Source organism: Nesoenas mayeri (assembly GCF_963082525.1).
Source record: "Nesoenas mayeri genome assembly, chromosome: 19".
Taxonomy (NCBI): domain Eukaryota; kingdom Metazoa; phylum Chordata; class Aves; order Columbiformes; family Columbidae; genus Nesoenas; species Nesoenas mayeri.
The window spans coordinates 2,237,350-2,257,510 of record NC_137568.1 but is presented as its reverse complement, the minus strand read 5'-3'; the positions used below and the strand labels follow the sequence as shown (position 1 = coordinate 2,257,510).

The following is a 20,161-nucleotide window of genomic DNA, read 5'->3' as shown; positions in this document are numbered from 1 at the left end:
AAATGGGATACCTGCATTGATCCAGGTAGGCGCTTTCTCCAAAACTCATCTTAATCTCCTTTGCTGCTGTCTGTGGCTTCATCTACAGTGCAAAACTAGCTTTGTTGCATGTGGTTGTGATCCCTGGTTATAGTCCAAAGAAAGGGACTGTTGGAAATCCTTGTTTTTTTTAATGCAGCAGTTGATACTTGGCTTGTGCCTGCATTAAAAGTTTCAGATTTCCAACTGGAAAGCAAAAGATACAGTATTACAGGTACCTTGGATGTGCATGGTTCTTCTCACTGCCATAGCACCTTTCCAGGTTTCACAGTAGTACTCAGAGTGCAGACAGGATCCCCTGTAGCCTGAGGAAAGGAAAGAGAGTTTTGGTCAGGTTTGGAAACTTGATCAGTGGCATCTGAGGCCTCAACAAGAATAAATGTCACTAGAGCTGTAGGGTGTTTTTAATAAGACTGCACTCCAGTATGAAATAACAACAATAAAACCATAATTGTAGGACTGTATAAATCCAGTATGCACTGGAGCTTTTTCCTGGTTTTCAGTTACTGTTTACTGGAAGCTTGTATGCTTGTGTTGACTGTCAGTATAATCGATGCACAACCAGTGATATGAATGAGCTCATCTGTGGGATGCCTCTTCGAGTCGTTGCTGCTGGCTGTACTTTCCTGACACTTGTTCCTTCTATTAGATTCTTTGTAGGAACAGCAGTCTCGGAAGCCCATCTAATATATGTGGGTCTCCTCCTGGCGCCATTGGAAAGCCACACAGCTTGGAGACCATTGGTTTTCCTCCAGACTCAGTAACAGCAGCCGGCAGCTACAAGAAAGCACCAGGGTTTGAGCGAGAAGATCAGGTGGGGGCCGAGTATTTGAAGAGTTTCAAATGCCAGGTTAGTAGGGAATATTGGCTGGAAGAGTTGGGGGGGGATGAGAAAAAATGAGAAATTGCTCAGTCTAGCTTGAATGTATTTGTATTTTTCAAGGAACACAAATGAGAAAGCGCGGTTCTCATTAGCAGTTCTCAGGTCTCTGCTGTTGCTTTCAGCCTCCCTTCCAGTCTCTTCCATCTTGCATCTGTTCTTGTCTGCCTAGCTGCCATCACACTCTGTTTGTAGAAGTCAAGCTGCTGCTTGTTTTCCTAATCCCTCACAACTTCTGTCCTGTGTTGACCCTGGGTAGCTTCCCACATATCACTTCTTGCTCTTTCTTTTTCCATATTTAGGTCCTTGCCAAGAGTTGCTGTTTCTTTTGCTATATTGTCTCATGGAAACTCATCCTTCCTTCTCTGTTCTCACTCCGAACTCTTACCTTGATCTCCGTGACTTGGTTTGTCTTCTGTTTTCACCATTTGTTTCTGGGATGTATTGAAAACGTCACGTTGGTTGTCTCTTGCTTCTCTGGCTGCATCATTCTGATCCTTGCCTCTCTCCTGTGACTTATGTATTAGATTTGAATTCCTCATCCTCATTTGAAGAGCCCTCTGCAATCTTACCCAACCCATATCTCTGATGATATTCCCTCTTAACCCTTTTGGATATCCCAGTCTTGCCTTGCTGCTTCCTCAGTCTTCTCCTTCTTGGTGTCATGCCTTATTCAGCCTAGAACAGTCTCTTCCACCTCTTCTGCTGCACATGAGTTTTTCCACAGTCAGCTTCGTGTTGTGAATTTTCTTTCTTGATACTAGAATTAATAGTTTCTCTGCACCATCCCTTCCACGTCAGCTGAGCCCAACCCAGAGCTTGGGTCTCAGATTTTATTTTTCACTGGGTTTGTAAATGTTAAAGAACAACATTTAGGGGAAGGAATAGCTACTTTTCCGAAGAAGCAAAAATATTTCTTACAAGTTCTTTAAAAAAATTATATATGTGTAGATAAAAAGGAATAGAAATACCTGGTCTATGTTGCTTGAAAACAGAGGTGACAGGAAATGCTGCTTTCAGCCTGGCTACGTTTAAAGTCTTTGTCTGTAATATTAAAGAAGCTAGCTTTAATAAGCTCATATTGCTGCATTAGTGTTGCACTGCTGTGAGAAAACAGTGGAAATAGCCTGTCCAGACAAGGTCTTGCATAAAGTGGTTGGATTTAGAAGCAGACTCTGTGGGTTTTGTTTTATTTATGTTTGCAACTTTGGGAAAATATGACCAAGCTTTGCAGTAGGACTAGTCTTGAACACTGTTTAGCCTAATTAAAATGATTTAGTGACAAATACAGATTAAGCTACATGCACGGACGCTTTCTTATAAATGCTTCCATTGTCTCCCTTAGTGTGGATGTGGCTTAGGAAATTGCAAATTGATGCAACACGTCTTTGGGGGTAAAGAGCAGACCATGCTGTGATCCTGGCGCTTCTTGCAGGCACAGCAGCTTGTAGCAGTTGTTTAGAAACAAAAGGGAAAAACATGCACTCGTTCTCTGTTGCCTGTGCTGCGAAGGAGGAGTGAACCCAAAGCCAAAGGACTGAGAGAACCCCTGTCTGCTGCCAGCAGAGGCAGGGTGCCAGGGAGGCCCTGCTCCGGAGAAAATGGGCAGCAAGCCTAAGCCAAGGAGAAAGGGGATGGAGCATGAATAGGACTTTTAAAAGGAGGGCCAGATGACGAGCGTTTGTGTCAGAAGTCCAGGCTGTGCTACAAAGATACTGTATTCAGGTAGCGTCTTACTCGTGTGACTTTAATTAAGCAAAAACCTGTGCTAAATAACTGGAAAAGAAAGTCTTAAAATATAGGTAGAAGTAATCACAGTTGCCTTATGCTAGGCCTCTACAGACAAAAATAAGTGGCTCGAAAGTGTCCTGATTTAATTTTCTTTTAATCTATAATTACTTACTTTTAAAAATCCTCTGTAATTCCCTTTGGCATCAGAGATTTTCATATACCCTGTAAATTAGACCAATAATTAGGCATTTAACTTTGTTCACTTGTATTTGAAAAGTTAAGAGACACCTTGGCTCAACTCTGCAATAGTCTCGTCATTTTTCCTCTGTAGAATGAGAACAAATAGTTCTATCTTATTAGAATGAAAATGCACCTTCTGTGTTAATAGGTTCCACATAGTTTGTGGTAAGGCCGAGCCAGCGGTTAAAGCTAAAAATACTTTTCCTGAGTCCCAAAAGATTTAGCAAGCTGGAAAACTGCTGGCTGCACTGGAAGGACTTAAATGCCATTACCGGGGGATGTTCCCAAGTCCTGACACGCAGCACAGTAGGTTTGTTCCATTCTGGTCCGAAAATGCTTAGTTTTACTCATAATTTATGTCCCCTGTTTTCTTCTCTGACTGCAACAGAGTGAATTGGAGAATTTCAGGCTGCCCTTTGAATTTCTGTCTTGATGTTCGCCCTTTTTAATGTTATGCAGAGCTGAAGGAGACTGGCTTAGTGGTGACAGTTTTTTCGCTCTGGTTTTCACTGGTGTTACTTGAATTCAAGACAGTGGGAATTGCGACTGTCTTAGAAATGTGTTCACTTTTTCTCCTTCTCAAAGAAAAAAACCCAAACCCTTCCAGTGCGACTTAACAGTGGCAGAGCCAGCCAGCTCCATTGGCAGGAAGCCTCTCGGTGGGGGGGACGTGGCTGTGTATGTGCCTTCGCTGTAGCTGCTGACGGCTGTTGATAGCACATTTTGTGTTCAGATGAGTGTCAAACAGGGTAGGGATGTGTTGTATAATCTAGCAGGCGTGTTATCAGACGCACACAGATGCACTAACGTAACACATCTATTGCACACAAAGGAAAACAAGCCTGTGAGGGGTTCAGTGGGAGTCTTGCTGCATGTAAATGTGCTGTATGTTGTTCAGGGAAGTGTGAGAGGATGGTGCCCATCGCAGAAGGATCTTGCATCCGTATTTCAGCTGCCTGTTTGCCAGGCTTTGACCTCCCCATCTGCCCATAGGCAGAGAGCTGAGCAGAAAACATGATTTAATTAAGTAAAACCAAGGGATGAATTCTTCTGCTGCTCTTTCGCCTGTCTGGTTATGTCATCCCTCTCCAGCAATCATTTATCTTTTTTCATAAGACTGTTCAAGCCAAAAAGTCAAGGCGTATCGCTTCAGGTCTGTGTGGCGTCTTGTGCGCTGCTGTTGCACATCGCGCCTTAATCTCCCCTGCGGAGACGGTGACTGCCTGCATTTGCAATAAAAATGATCGAGCAGACTCTATGCCTGGAATATATCTCCGATTCAGACTCGGGGAGGGGGTTGGAGAGCGAGTAAACAAGCAGCCCTGACTCTTGGCACTTTCCTGCTCTGTCTCGGTGCCTGCAGGGTGTGATTGATCTCCCTGTGTCTTCTGCATGTAGCAGCCTGGGAGGAGCAGAGCAAGGCCTGCAGAACAGACCGTTACACACTGATGGGCTCAAGAGGCCACTTCCTTCCCAGCTCTGGTTATTGTAGCTCAGAAATGACTGATGTTGTGAGGCAAGATGGTTGATATCGGTTAAGGATATAGTGCTGGAAGGTCCCTAAGCTGAATTTTTAGGCTGGATAATGGAATTCCAAATGTATGTTTGCATTCATACAGTTTTGCAATTCGAGGCAGCCTTCACGTCACTTATAGCTCTCTATGTTAATAGGTGGGGGAAGGATATACATATTTTTATTTATTTATTTATTTATTTATTTATTTTAAATCAGTTTTGATAATGTTTCTTTTAAAATTGATTAGTTTTTCACTTTATTTTGCTTTGCAATCCTAGCTGGGAGCTGGAAAAGTTTGAGGGAAAACATAATCTACATACTTTATTTTCCCAAAGCTATAGCATATATATATATATACTATATCCCAAATATAGTGTGCATCTCTCCGTTCTGGCCCTTTTTTAGATACTGGTAGGGCTGATTAGTGATTTATAGCAAGGCAAAATAATTTGGTTTTGGTCCTGGTTCTTAAGATGTCCTTTGTGTAGCAGAGGACTTATAGCAGCATCGAAGGCAAATGTAATTGTGACAAGTCTTTGCATAACTCTAGGGGTGATGTCCTGGTCTATAGAAATCAAATTACTTGGGGTGTTTTCTGTCTGCTGTGCTTTCCCACTCTCTGAATTCTCTAGTGCTCAGAGCAGGCTGGAAGAGAGGAGCGGACTGTGTTACCCATGGCCTCTCCAAAGCTAGCAGTCAGCCATTTTTAATTTTGCTGCTAATCCCTCTGCTTATCTTGTGTTGTGTTTCCTTACTGCAGCAAGCAAAAATGAAGTCCCACTCACTGGAACACAGGAGCCAGGAGCAACCTTTGTTACAGCCCAAACAGGTACGGTAGTGCTAGCAGGGCTCTGAATCCCGTTCAGTGCTTGCACCACCACAGACAAGGACACGAGAAATCTCTGTGGATCCAGACAACTCTGCAGGGAGTAAATGACAGTCCAGACACCATGAGGGATGCTCAGCTTGAGGGATTACTTTATGAAGATGGGACGATTTGCTGGAGGGGTTATTTGTGAACGGCTAGACCTGTGTGAATTCAGGATAGATTTGTAAGCCTGGACCGTGCTGGAAGTAGTCTCTAAATTACAGAAAATTGGGCTGGAATGGATCTCTGGAGTCATCTAAGTTCAAGGATTTGACAAAGAGAATTTAATATCAGGTTCTAAGTCGTGTGCTGAGCTAAGTCTGAGTGATTGATTGTGTGACCTGTTCCTATGATTGCATGCAATCTGTGGGTCACAGGAGTTAATTCTGGGGCAGCCTGAAGGATTTTTGTAATACCGGGGAGGGGCAGGGGGAATGGAGAACAGTTGGCAGAAATTAAAGAAAAGCTGTTAATCTCTCCCCCAGCCTGGTAGTAGCACTAGCCATCTGTCAGGTTGGAAGCAGGGGGGAACAGGTTTGCTGCTGATCTTTGGCTTATTCCTGCATGTTTCTAAAGGGATTCTTCTATAAGGGCGTTTCATTTCCTACCTCTTTCCCTTCTAAAACTCTTGTTTCAGGACATACTGGGAATTCTCCCAGTGGGGAGCCCACTGACATCCAGCATCTCCTCTAGTATCACCTCCAGTCTGGCTGCAACCCCACCAAGCCCTGCCGGCACCAGCAGCATACCAGGCATGAATGCCAATGCCCTTCCTTTCTACCCAACCAGTGACACTGTTGAGTCTGTCATAGGTAACTTTGCCATTTTTCCTTTTTTACTTATGCTAATAAGGCTTCCTCAGACACGGATCACCAGGTATGAGAATTGGAATAGCATGGGTGTTGCAGAAAACTCCATATTTTTTTGTTGTTTCTGTCAGTGTTGGCAGATTGCTGAGGCTGTAAGCTTTTTCCATGACTGTGATACATCTGCAGGTCATTACAGACGAAATTTACCCCCGGGACCAACAGAAGGCCTCTGAGCCACTTACTCGTGTCAGATGGTGCAAAGGACCTTAGTTTTAGGTCTGTCAAAGTGACAAAGAGATCTCGGAGTAGGCAGGAAATCACAGGAGCATTTTCCACAGTTACAACCCCTTACATTGTAAATGACACTTTTATAGTGAGGGCTGCCACCAGGTAGATTGTAAGGATTGCCCTTCATAGACTGTAGGCCAGAGACTGTAAGAAAAGGAGAACAGGAAAGGCCAGAGAGTGGAATCCCTCCTCTTAAATACGTACAGGTTTTTTGGTCACCTGTTTTTTCTTCCCCTTATCTAACGTTTCTGAGGTGATTTCACTAATAATAATAGAAATGAGTGGGCATGTGTGGGATGGAATTATATCGATCATGATTAGTGATGAGGCATATTCAAATACATAAAATGTTTGCAGGCATTCGTAAGCTTTATTTTACCCTATCTTTGAACCTCAGAGATGTTTTTCAAGTGGTTCCTTCTGCTGGTATTTCTTTTGAGTGGCTCTTCAGCAAAGTAAGGACAAAGCACAAGCCAGACCTAGGCATGTTGTAAGTCAGTGTTATTGCATATTATGGACAGACTTGAAAGAGTAGTTTGGGGAAGACTTATGGGAACTGCTGTTATTTCATCAATTTTTTTTTATAACATTTGGGAATACTTTGAGACAAGAAGAAATCAGATCAGGCAAAAAAAACCCTGAACTGAAAAGCTGCCCATGACACTTTTGCCAAACCGTTTAAGAACAGCTTGCACAGGGCGGAGAGTAGGGCTATGTAGACTGACAGATAGCAAGCGAAGGCTCCCCTGCATGTAGGCTCTTTGGGCCATCCTATCTCTTGAAGTTGTTGGTCCTTTATAACATAATTGGTACCTCTGTGTCTGGCAGAGTCTGCCTTGGATGACCTGGACCTGAATGAATTCGGAGTGGCTGCCCTGGAGAAGACATTTGACAGCAGCACAGTGCCCCACACGAGTGGCATCATGATAGGTACATGAAAGCAACAGAGCTTTCTTTATCTTCTGCCAAGCAGTGTTGCCCAGTCACCTCAGTGGAGCCAGCCCAACAAAGCTCTAGAATCAGTCCCAAAATAACAATGGTTAAAACAGCAATTATAACAAACTCTGGCAACCGCTGAGCATCTTTGAAGTGAAATCTTGCCCTTATTGACTAGCAGAGCTGAGTTCTTGCCATTGGGCCCAGGTGTCTTGGGGATGTTTCTTGAGACTGAATGGGACTTGCTTGATTTTTCTTTTTGAAAGTGTGTAAGTAGACTCTAGAAGGCATCTGATACCTTTAAAAACACACCGAAGTGTAATGATTTACATCTTAAGTAGAAAACTCCCCCTAGCAGTAACAGGAAACTCACTGACCTGGTAATGGTATCCATCTGTCACAGAGTGTCATCATGGTCTGCTGATTTGATTCCTGTAATGTCTGTCTCATTTTAATAAGTGGAGGTAGGCTAAGGCCTCTTCTACCTGTCTCTAATGGGTGTCCAGGGGAAAATGAAATGTCTCAGCTTTTTGGGAATGGTTGTAGTTTCCGGCTGCCCTTGCTGTGTAAGACAGATTTTGCATGAGACCTGACTTTGGTGGTGTAAAGGTTTCCAAGGGACCTACATTGCCTGAAGCAGGAAGATGTGCTGGGGAGGTTCAGGTTGGACATTTGGAAAAGGTTCTTCACCCAGAGGGTGCTGGACACTGGAACGGGCTCCCCAGGGAGGTGTCAGAGCCCCAAACCTGACAGTGCTTAAGCAGCATTTGGACAACACCCTCAGACACATGGTGTGAATTTTGGGGTTGTCCTGTGCAGGGGCAGGAGTTGGACTCGATGATCTTGTGGGTCCCTTCCAACTCAGGACATTCTGTGATTCTATGGAGCTGTGTTGAGGCAGGAAGGGACCTGTGGAAGGAACCCTAAGGAATGTCACTTCCCCTTCACTGCCAAAGAGAAGAGCCTGGTCTGAGAGTTGACCGTGCGTGTCTGCTGATAGCCCTGCTGCTGCCACTGCCCATCTGCAGGGGCTTGGCTGTCCTCCCCACTGCTGCGCCCTCTGTACCTGTCAGGTCTGGGTGTTATCTGTTGGCCTTGTAAGAAAGACGGGAAGAGTGGGGAGCAGGGCTGAGATCTCCCGCAATGTGTGTGTGGCAGGCAGAGTGACCTCTTGTGTAAGGGAAGTGTGGTGTCTTTGCAGGTTGGGCTTTTGTTTATTTGGGGTTTTTATTACTGATAGATCTGCACACTCAAGTGTGTCTAAAGTAAGTAAAGATAGTCACTGATTTTTTTAGTGGTTAAGGTTATGATCTAGCCCAGTGTGGTAGTCTTCTCGCTATGTGTTGTTTGGAAGTAGTAAAGGCAGAGTGAATTTTTCATTACAAAGTATTTTGCCAGATACCAATTTCATCGTCTCTAGGCTGATAGGGACTGAACTCCGCTCAGAAAACCTTTTGCTCCTTTGGCCAGTGAAAGAGTAGCCCATTGAACTCTGGAGGGTCTTAACCTACATGGCTCATGGGACAGCAGCTTCAATGCTCCTCACAAAGGCTGAGAGGGGAATGAAACATGCTGAGAGTGGAGGGGATCTCGAGGGGCTTAGGGAGGAGAGAGGGAAGCTCATGCCTTCTGCTCTGAACTCCTGCACTGTGCTCTGGCCCATACTTCATGGTCATACGTAGCCATCCTCTCTGTGTGTTCTTTGTCCAGGTGGGAGTTTGCTGCAAAGTTCTGCTCCTGTAAATATCCCCGGGTCCCTTGGAAGCTCTGCCTCCTTTCACTCTGCCTCTCCTTCTCCACCGGTCAGCCTCTCATCGCATTTCCTCCATCAGCCCCAGGGACACTTAAGCCAATCAGAAAACACGTTCCTGGGGACATCAGCTTCTCATGGATCATTAGGTAAATGCACAGTGTGTGTCCCATGTACATGCCTGTCTGTGCCATGTAAGTATTTTCTTTTAAGTTAGTTTTAATTTTAATGTATTATTTCACTGCTGTCATTTGTATCTCTTCTTCCCAAGAGAACAGCAACAGTACTAGAATCTGCTTTATCAAAAATCAGCTAATACCTTATGAACAATGGAGCAATTCCCTCTGCTTCCCAAATATCTAGGCTGAAAAAAAGAGATAGATAGGCTAAGTGACTTGGCCTGATGATTTCTTTCAGGGAAAAGAGCTCTACGTTTTCCTGCCAACAATGCTGTGCTGAGACTCAAGAGTTGGGTCCTCAGCTTTGCTTAGTGTGAAGGTGGGGATTGCAGCTTGCCCTTGGGACTGCTTGTAGGTCAGGTTGGCTTCTGGGAGCTCTAGAGCAGGCTGGGTCATTGTACTTTTTCCTCCTGTTTGGCATTCTGCGTGCAGTTCTGCACGATTGACTTTGCAAGAAGTCACAGCGTTCCAACATTGTCCCCTTTGCTCCTCTTTTTTATTTTTTCCTCTTGAGGATCTGTTTCCTGTCTGAGGGACTGTGAAGGGAAGAGAAATTGCCTTGGAGCTTCAGCTGTGTTGGGCAGAACTGGGAACTGAGGAGTGAAATCTATTTTGTTATCAAGACACAGGGTTACCTTGAGAAATAAAACTATTTGGGCTCAAAGCTACAGTGACAGTGGCTCTGCTGATTTCTGTTAGCAAGAGTGAAAATTAGTTCTCTCTATTGCTGCTAGACATAAATGCTTCCTCAAATTTGAGATACTCTTTTATCTTTAATATTCAGCTTAACCTAATAAAATGATTACATGCTTTTGTAATCTATTTCTGCATGCACTTCTCTATGTAACTGCATCCCTTGTTTGCATAGGCCAAAACCATGCTTCCAAGCCTTGCAATTGCTATTTGTTTGGCTTTAACAGTTTTTACAATTACTGTAATAAGAAAAGAGACATCAGAGGACATCTCTGCTATTAATTAGTGTTGAGGCTGTCTGTTTATCCCAGTTTCAGTAAGAAAAGGAAATCTTGCTGCGAAGGCCTGCTTTTCATTTCAGTAGAAACAACTTAAGCAGTTTTATTTGTCTTGACTATGTAGTTACACAAAAAGCCAAAGAAATGGAGGAAACTCACAAATACATTTAAATAATTTGTTTTTAAGAGGAAGATATTTTCATGTAATACAACAAAACCATTTTTGCTGAGGTTTTGATAAGATATTTAAATAGGAACCCAGCAGTTGAGAATCTGTAATCTCGCTATTCCATGTGGCTTGCTGAATGCACATAAGTTAGTGTGTAGTGTGTGTAGTTATTACTTATTTGTATTGCAGTTGAGCTAGTCCTGGGCTAGTTCCCACTGTGCTAGATGCAAAATGTGCAGAGAAGGCATTCCTGACCAAAGGGGCTTCCTACTTCAAATGTGAAATGTGAACAGCAGGTGGAAAGAGGGAGTAAAAAGAAACAACAAGATAAGCTTGCTCAGCATTATGGCAGAATTTGTGGCTTGCCAGCATCCTGCTTAGTGCTAGATTCCCGTTCAAGAAAATGGAGTTTTAAAAGCAAAATGCGAATTGGGATTCTGATAAAACTTCTGCTTTCAACTGAGCACACTTCAGAGCAGCTGAAATGGATCTATGGTAAGTGGCTTGAGCCAGCAAAGATCCCTTGCTGCTCTGTTACATGGCTGGTTAGGGCACCTAAGCCCTTAGTGACAAGTTACTATTTTTCATCTGTATTTTTATAACTGTTTGTGCCTTGTCTGGTGTTAAATGGGAAGTGAGTGGTGCTGGGGCAGCCCTCAGTGAGAGGCTGTTGGCTCCAGGGCTTGCTTGCAGATACAGTCACTTCGGCTGCTGTAAGATCATAACCATCAAATGCAGGTAGATTTAGGAATGTCCACACCCAGTGGTGGGCACCACTAAATGAAAATAACTCCTGCATGAAAGTGGTGCAAGTTTGTGTGTGTGTAGGAGTCCACATCAGCCAGTAGCTCTGTCTCACTGTGTGTTCTCCTACTAGTTCTCCCCTGTGTGCAAAGTCTAGATCCTTACTTTAAGTAAAAAAACTTCTGTTATTAGAAGACTATAAACCTTGGAGTCTGTGAAAAGTAACTAGCTTTGTTTACAGCTGGTTTTCTACTGCTTTGTCTCCTAAGCTTTGAATTTCTTCCTGAAAAGAGTAGTGATTTGAACAAGTTAAAATAGGAAAGTGGTTAGTTAGTCTTCTCTGATGCCAGTTGTGAGCTTTATGCTGAAACTCTGCAGGGGATGAAGCTGATGTATATACTCTCGCCTCCACTTGTTTATAGACAGAGTTTTACAGTTAGTGCTGTTTCTTGCATATGCAAACAGTAAGGACCTTGGTGCATTTTAGTCTCTCTGTTTGAGAAGTGAGACTCCTTTTCTAAGCACCAAGCTGAGGAGACAAAAGCAGCAGTTTTGTTAGGGTGTAACGTGAGAGGACGCACCACCTGGGCTGGCTGTTTGAACCCATCTGTTCACCACTGCGGATGGCTGTGCTGCACAGAGAGCTTCAGAGGGTCTCATATGAGAAGAGGTATTCAAGCTGGCAGTCAGCTCTGCTCTATAACCGATGCTTCTAGAATAGCCTGGTTCAAAAGTTGCCTCCACTCAGTTTCTTGGGTCCTCCCCGTGTCGCTGAAGATGAGGTCTAATGATGTGAAATTTCCCGTATAAATCCCACTGTGATGGATTCCTGGGGATGAAAGTAATTCCTAAAATGATTTCTCTTTCCTATGTACATGTTTTTGTATCCTGGACTTCACAGGGTTAGGGAGGAAATGGAGAAGTTGCCAGCACCTGTGACATAACCCTCTCTATTTCCCTGTGAAACAGGTTTAAATGGGATGAACAGCAGCATATGGGAACACTTTGCTTCGGGGAGTTTTTCGCCCAGTACCTCACCTGCATTTCTGTCAGGTCCAGGTGCTGCGGAGCTGGCACGGCTACGACAGGAACTGGATGAAGCCAACAGCACAATAAAGCAGTGGGAAGAGTCTTGGAAACAAGCCAAACAGGTACTGGGGCAGCTCTGGGGAAGAGGGATTAGGGAGTGCAAAGGAGTAGGAGGGTGTCAGCCTTTCAACAGGAGCTTTCTGGACCTTGAGGCAATGGGAAGAGCTGTAGGTTTTACAAATGAATTCTCTTAAGCATTCTTGTTCCTCCTTCTCCCTTGGAAAAGGAGACTAAATCACTGTGCCTGATGCATTCAGATGCTGGAAGCGCAAGGCCAGGTGTCATAACAGATGCACTGAAGTGCTTGGTTGTCACTTAGACCTGCCAGTTGATTTAGACCTATGACAACTTGCTGATATGCAAAGTTTACCCCTGTATCTGGAATGAGCAGCACATGGAAGCAAAGCTCCAAGGATGTTCCAGCATTTGGGAACAGAGCAGATGAGACAGAACATGCTCCTGGTGAGGAGTGAATGAAAACAGATAGTTTTGGCTGGGATATTCTATTGGAGGGTGACTGAGTTTTCAGACTGCTTCTTTTACTCTCTTTGTTGGAACCTGCAGGCTTGTGATGCTTGGAAAAAGGAGGCAGAGGAAGCAAATGATCGCGCCAACACAGCTAACATGGAATGCGAACTGGCCCGGGAGCAGAGGGAAGCCCTGGAGCTGCAAGTGAAGAAACTGCAGGAGGAGCTGGAGAGGATCCACGCAGGCCAGGACCCTCAGTTTCTGCGCTCCTTCTCTGACCTGGAGACCCTCTCTCTCTCTTCACTTTACACCCTTCAGAAACAGCTGCGGGCAAACCTGGAGAAAGTCGATAAGGTGAGTGCAGGGATTTGTAGGGCAGGGCCTTGCTCTCTGCCCCTACAGATTGCAGCTTTTTTCCCTTTAATGCAGCCAGACATCAGCAGCCTATCAAAATAATTCCATGTGGATGTAGCCAAAGTGTGTTTTAGCCAGCTTACAGGAAAATACCTACCCTTTCTTTGTGCCTAAAGCACAGAGTTTAAGTCAATCAAAGCTGCTCTGTTGATCCAAAAGGTCGTAAAAGATATCATGCTGTGCTGCTTTGCTTTTGCTTCAGAAGGCGAATGGGCAGACAGCTCCAAGTCCTTCCCCTGCTGCCTCCTTGCTGCTCCCCAAAGTGCACAGCACAGGACGGGATCTCTTTTGCTTTGTGACTTTGCTTATGTGTTCCCCTGTCCCCCTCTCTTGCAGGCGGTATTTCAGATGCAGTCAGTGAAATCCCTTAAGTGTCAGGAGGAGAACCGGGTGGTGTTACCGTGCCAACACGCAGTGCTGTGTGAAACGTGCGCCGAGGAGGGCGAGTGCCCCATCTGCCATCCCAACAGGCCCCATTCTCTCCAGTCGTGACCTTCCAAGGACGCTTGTTCTAATCATATCGTATAGGACTTTTTAACTTTATACATGCGTACATATATATGTATGTGTACATATATATATGTATGTGTATATATATGTATATATGTGTGTGTATGTGCATGTTTGTGTATGTATATATATGCACACACACGCACATACACACATAAAACAAAAATTAGTTGCAGAGCACTTTTTAATATTTTACATCCCGTATCTAAACTGGCCCTCACCCGTGCCCCACTAATTCTAACTCTTGAGGAACTTTGAGAGCTGTTTTTAATACAGATCAAAGGGCCATTTTCAAAGAGTCTGTGTTTCTCCTCTTTTCTATTTAGGTGATAACAAATTTTTGACTATTTCCAGAAGGATTTAGAGTGGGCAAGAGGGGCTTCCATGTGCTTTCCAGGGGAAGAGTCTCATGAGATCACAGGGAGGATCGAGGTGGATTGAAATGACTGTTCACGTCTTTGGTCTCCCTGCTCTTTCACTGACCCAGCTTGGTTAAAGCCGTCCTCCCTGATGGAAGCTCTGCTGGGCGCCTGCCTGGTGAGCCTCACGTTGCCGATCTCTGAATGTGCAGGAACTTTGTCTGTCGTTTAATCAGCAAAGTTCACTTTTTAAATTTTTTTTTTACACTCTTTGTATATTTGTATGAAAAGAAGAAAAGGGGGTGGGAGAAAAAAGTATTGGACCTTGAGCAAGCCAGGCTCTAAAATTGAGTGAGCAGTGTTCATTGCTCATATAGCTGACATGTTCCAGGTCTGAGCAGCTTTCAAAGTATCGCCCTTGTGTCAGCTAAAGCCCTTTATGAAAGGAATATGGATGCATAGGTTAGTTGTCTCCAGGCACCCCTCTGTCTAGAGACTTTTTACTGTTTCAGACCAGATTATTTCTTTTAGCCACAGGGACATGTTTTATAGTCACTGCTGAAACACATGAAACAATTCCAGGTAGTCAGGACACGTTTTTTGAACAGAGTTGATGTTTCTTGTGTCAGCACCTCAAGGATGGGTTATGGGCTGCTGCGTCCAGAAGCCCTCATGCTCCGTGCTCACGTATGTCTGTGGTGACAGAGAAAGTCCAGTGTGACAAAGAAATGCCACCAGCTTAGACCTTACCGGTAGCTGAGCTTTCCTGTGACTTTCTTTACTGTTGGATTTTTACATCAGGTGGATTGCAGTAACCTGCTGGGATCTCAACAAAAAGGCCGCTCAGTTGACTAAACATGTTTTGTTTTGCACAGGGTCTCTGCCTGTGCCGCCCCTCCCTGGCCTGGAAAAGCACTGGAACCTCCAGCAGCCCACTGGTGTAGGAAACTGAATTTTTACTGGAGCCTCTCAGAAAGCTTCATACTTAATGCAAAAACATAATTAGGTTTGCTTCCATAATTCCACCTTTCCTTTACGTGGAAGGGGTTAATATGCATTCCCAGATGATCTCTTAAGTGCAGCTCTGTGTAGTTCTTTTTTAATGTTTTTCCCATTAACTTGTTTTTGGGTTTTTTGGTAAAAATGCTTTTTTTTTTTTCCATGTGTATTTTATTGTAACTAGCATCAGTTTTTTTTAATTTTTTTTTTTAATGGAGAGACACTGAGTGATTATTGTGGCTATGTTGTTTGGTTATAGCCTTTGAATGTCTGTGCCATGGGGCAGCACATCTGCCTTGGTCTGATCTTAAGGAGAGACCTTTTATTAAAATGTGTGAACATTTCTTTTTTTAGGAAAAATAATTAAAAATTAAAAAAATAATGGGGGGGACAAGGAAAAAAGCCCAATTAAGAGAAAAATTTACTACAAAGTTTTTTGTAACTAACTTAAATCATAGGAAATAAACTCTTCAATCAGGTCTCTAATATTTATAAGAAGCAGAGCTGATCAGCCTGTTCTGGCTGTTGGTTTGTAACACTTTTTATTAGCGTGGTGGTTTTTCTGCTCTCCAGCCTCCCTGGGGGACTGTTGAGGGTGATGCTGCCTTTGGCCAACGCTCTTTTTGCAGAACCCAGCTGGGTGACTTCATCTAATACCTACAGGGACGTTTTTTGCTTTGTCCCATCTCTTCAGCTGGAACTTGGCCCCTGGTGGTGGCTCCATTGGTATCACTGGGACTTCCAGTTCCCTGTGGTGCTGGGCTGGTGGGCGTAGGGAGAAGAAATATTCCCTCCCCTTTCTGTGGGGACACACACCTTAGATAGGGGGTACAAGGAAAATTCCAGGCCAGAGAAAGCATGTTTTTCCCTTTTGAGTAAAACAATTTCTCTGTTTTAAAACTTATACTGAAGGACCAAAGAATTGAAAACTTCCCCCATTTGTGGCCCTTATATTTAGACTTTCCATTGCCACGCTGCACTCATGGCAGAACAGCCTGAAGGAATGAGCACTAGCCCTGGGATGTCGCATCCCCTTCCCTTTCCCCCACCCCCATGTATCTCGTCACTCTTTTTGCACAAGCACATAGCCTGTTTCTCTCTTTCCTCTGGTTCTTTAAGAAACACTTGTTTATTTAGGTTTCTATGAAGTTTTTGCTGCTTTATTAAAAAAGAAAAAAAAAAAAGAGAAATATCTCAAATGTGAATTATTTTCTTAAGCATCAGATGAAAAAGAGAACTTCATCTTGGACTATTTTGTGAATATTTTGGGGGAGTCACTTATGTGACAGTTTCCTAAGTGAGTGAGGTGAGAGCAGGGGGAAGGGGCAGCATTTCTGACCCGCTCCAGCGGTGGAAGGATGAACCATAATCACAGCACTGCGTTTAAGGCTTAAGAGTCAGCTTCTGTATCGTGTAAAAAAAGTCTTGTTGGAATAAACCTGGTGCTACTATGTACAACCCCTGTCATGTACTGTCACGCTTCCTTCTGAAGCAGGAACCCCCTTTTCCAGGACATTCGGTAACACATCAGAGCTAAGGGGGCTTATGTTGAGTTTCTTTTGGCCAAGGCACGCTTCCAAATGAAGTTTTGGTGCACGAGGCTCCTGGGTCCTGCCTCTTCACATGGACTCCTCGGATAATGACATTTTCCTCCCCATGTTTTCTGGGAGCTTTGGAAGCGTTGACCTCGGTGACTAATTGTGCAGGTTGGATGCTCCTGAGCTAAGAACCTGGGGGAAGGGAGTCCTAATTGCGTTCTGAAACCTCAGTATCTTAAAGGTCAATAAACTTTTACATTATTATGGAAGAACAATATAGAAGCAGATGGCTGAAGGCAACACTATCCTGGGTAGACAGGTCGCAAAAAACAAGGCTAGAGCTGTAGACGATAGCCAGGAATTGAAGAATTTTGGCATCGCTTTGACCTAACAGGACCAATTTTAGCTCATCTCTGGCCTTAGATGACATAGCCACATGTCAGCTGTGGCACAAGAGCAGCCGGGGGGAGTCTCGGAGCTTAGAGCACAATATTTTCCTATAGCAGTTCCCCCCATGAAGGGGAAATTACTGCGCCTGATCCCCTGTCGAAGGATTTTACACTTTCCACACATCTCCGAAGCTGAACCTGAGCCACTCGCAAGGCTTGTGCAGCTGAGACAAGGCAGAGAGTCCTCACGCTGTGGGGACGCCCGTAGCCCTGAACAGACTCAGTAATTCATTGCTGTTCCACCAGCCTCTGAACCTCCTTTCTCCTTTTCCCCCATCTGAGAAGGAAAAATATTACCAGTGTTTTCCTCCAGCGTTACAATAATCCCTGGAGTGATGGCCAACAGCAAAATAGATGTTAACTGATGTAAAAAAACCCTAGTATTTTAAAGGTGGAGTATTCCTGCAAACTAGTGACTGCGTCGGAGGGATTTCTGGGGCTTCCCCACTCCGTAGCTTCCAATGTTAAAACAAAGTAAATACAGTATACGTTTTTAAAAGAGTAATAATAACACACTGCAGTATTTCTGGTGGCAGTTCCTGCCCAGTCCCGTCCCCGTGCTCCCGGCAGGAAGGGCACCGGGCAGAGGCGCCCCTAGTCCGTGTAGAAGTTGGCAGAATGGTGATCGGTGGTGTGTAAACCGTGTTGTTGATTCCATGTATAGAACTGTGATTTCAGCTGTCGTTCTCTCGTACTCTGTAAATATGTTTTGGCTGTCGGAAAACCTGGTTTAGACTCTTTTTCTTGGCAGAGTGGATTTGCATGTGGGGCTGGAAAGAACTCAATCTGTGTCACAGTTTCCAAGGGCAGGATGGATTTCTTTTCTTTTTTTTTTTTTTAGAGGACAATAAATTTTTATTTTTTTGCTAAGAAAAAAAAATATATATAAAATAAAGTAGTGTATGCGTGTGTGTGCGCTCGTGCGTGCCCGGTGTATGTGCAGCTCCTGCCCTGCTCTGGGGCGGGGGGAGGTGGGGAGAAGTCTGTGCGGTGAAGCCATCAAAATAACAAGATCGAACTAATCTCCGTGGCCAATTTTGCCTTTCACACGACCAAGAATAATTTCCTGAGCTCTTTCTGGCTCAAGCCCCATTTTCGGAGGGGTTGCCCTTCGCCTTTGAGACTGGGGTGCAAGGGACGAGGGAGAGTCCATGCAGTGTGGGTATGTGGGGGCTGAGACTCCTTCGGAAATGGCAAAACCACAAAGAGCAATTTTAGCACCGAGATTCTTGTTCTGGACAAGGATTTAAGTCCAAGTGTCTCCCCCAGGAGCCAGGCTGGGCAACTGCAGGAATACGGACATTTAAATGGTTACATACTTGGTTTCATGCATTTGCACCCAAAGGAACATGCCTTACATATGGATCCCAGGATTACCATTTATTTTTGATCTAATTAACCGTTCCAAGCTGCATCAACCACTTACCCTTTAGCCCAATCACAACAATAATCCAAATTGCCCAATTTGCATTACAGATTAATAAAACCAGTACACCTGAGTGCCCTGGTGTTGCAGCAGCCTACCTGTGTTGCGGTTCTTCACCAGCATGAGGATGGTGGGGATTTCTTCTTCCTCTATCTGGCATTTGCTGGGCTTTAGATGTTCAAGACTCATTTTTTTTAATGGTCGGGGCTGTTCTCCTCCAGGTCTCTGAGGTTACTTGTGCTTTGATCGTTTAAATTTTATTAATCTTTCTATAGAAAGGTGATGATTCCTTTTGGGGTGTGAAAAGACACAGAAAACTGCTGGAGCTTAGCAAAGAATTAAGCTAAAGCACCTTGGATAATAGAGCACAAAGAGCCTCAAAACCGGTCAGCCTGTGGACACGCTGCCTGTTGCAGTGAGGACAGTCTGGGTGATGGTCCAGAGCAAGTTCAAGCACAACGGTTTTTAAACATACAGCTAAAAACAAGCCAAACCCACATTCAAACCCGCAGCCCGCATAGCTAAGCCTTGCTTTAATAAAGCGTGAGGCTGCTTGCTAATTGGTGTCAACACCAAATCAGCTGCAGAGTGCAGGTGTGGGGAGTCCACACTCTCTCCAGAGAACAACCAGCTGAAATTAAACCCCGTGTCCCCATCTGCACGCAGGGACCCTTCCCTGCCTCTCCTTTCTCTGCAGCTACAAGGGCGACCTGAACCGAGCGAGTTAAACCAGCAAATGGCCTCCTTGTGAGTGAGCAGCGCCTTAATCCTCCTGCTGTGGGTTCGGCGGAGCCTGCCCATGGCATATAGATACTGAAGCAGATTTTTTTTCTTCCCCACCCCCACATCAGGGCCTTGACCTGAATTGCCCCAGCGGGTGCTCAGCCCCCCGAGCAGGCAGCCGGTGGTGCTTTTAATTCCCCGGGATGCGGCAGCTCCCAGGGACTCAGTGCGGCACAGACACCCCTGGCAGGGTGGGGCAGAGGGAGCTCTGGGTTTATAATTACTGATATATTTATAATACAATATAATTTATAATTACTGATAACTGCAGCTAAAACAAGCTCCAAAATACCCAGCAAATAGTGACCACCTGCCCACTCGCTGACCATTTTTGCATGGGCCAACCCGCATGCCCAAGCCAGCACTGCCCCTGTGTGCCACAGCAGAGGGGCGCTGGGGACGCCGGGGACCTGCCTGCTGCGCCTGGGCTCTCGCGGCCCCAGTGCCGCGGGGCTTGGCTCGGGGGCTGCAGTGCTCTGTGTGGCTGCCCGGCTTCCAGCAAGCTCCCCCAGCTCCATGCAAGCAGTTCTAAAATGCAAATGTCGCACACAGGAACTATGCACGTTTTAGAAAAGGAAACCAAAACCAAAAGCAAACCACAACCACAAAGGCCAAGCGGCAGGAAAGTGCCAGGCTCCTGCTCCTGCTCTCAGCCCTGAGGACACGCACACCTGTCTGGGGACGTTTTTCATCACCAAACCACCAAGCGCTGCCCATCCTAAAAGTTTTAAGCTGTGCCCGAGTCACACCTGGGCTTTACGTGTCTCACCAGGCTCTTTCACGCGCCAAACCCCAGCTCTGCTGGTGCCATCGGCCGCTTGACGGGCACCAGACAAAACCACTCGTGCCATTTTGTGCTGAAATCCAGCAGCCCCCACCGAACCCCAAATGCCTTGTCCCACCCTGCTGCCCCACAGCACCCCCTGCACAGACTCAGCCCACACATCGGCTTTGTTGCTTTTAATTTAAAATAAGAAGCTTATCCACAAGAAAAAAAAAAGGCAGG

At 45.0% G+C, this 20,161-nt stretch overlaps 1 protein-coding gene across 5 annotated transcripts in view; it reads left to right on the top strand.

Annotated features, from left to right (window-relative positions):
- UNK (unk zinc finger) overlaps positions 1-16,152 on the top strand; it is a 43,765-nt gene extending 27,613 nt beyond the window's left edge. For 2 of the 5 annotated variants that reach the window (XM_080356222.1, XM_080356220.1), the window contains 8 exons: positions 689-889; positions 5,167-5,235; positions 5,912-6,086; positions 7,200-7,301; positions 9,018-9,206; positions 12,090-12,271; positions 12,774-13,031; positions 13,428-16,152. In XM_080356222.1, coding sequence (XP_080212348.1) covers positions 689-889; positions 5,167-5,235; positions 5,912-6,086; positions 7,200-7,301; positions 9,018-9,206; positions 12,090-12,271; positions 12,774-13,031; positions 13,428-13,583 — 1,332 coding nt within the window. In that variant the 3' untranslated portion in view covers positions 13,584-16,152. The remainder of the gene's footprint in view (positions 1-688; positions 890-5,166; positions 5,236-5,911; positions 6,087-7,199; positions 7,302-9,017; positions 9,207-12,089; positions 12,272-12,773; positions 13,032-13,427) is intronic. The other 3 variants (XM_080356221.1, XM_080356223.1, XM_080356224.1) reach the window with 3 other exon arrangements.
- The last annotated feature ends 4,009 nt before the right edge of the window (positions 16,153-20,161 follow it).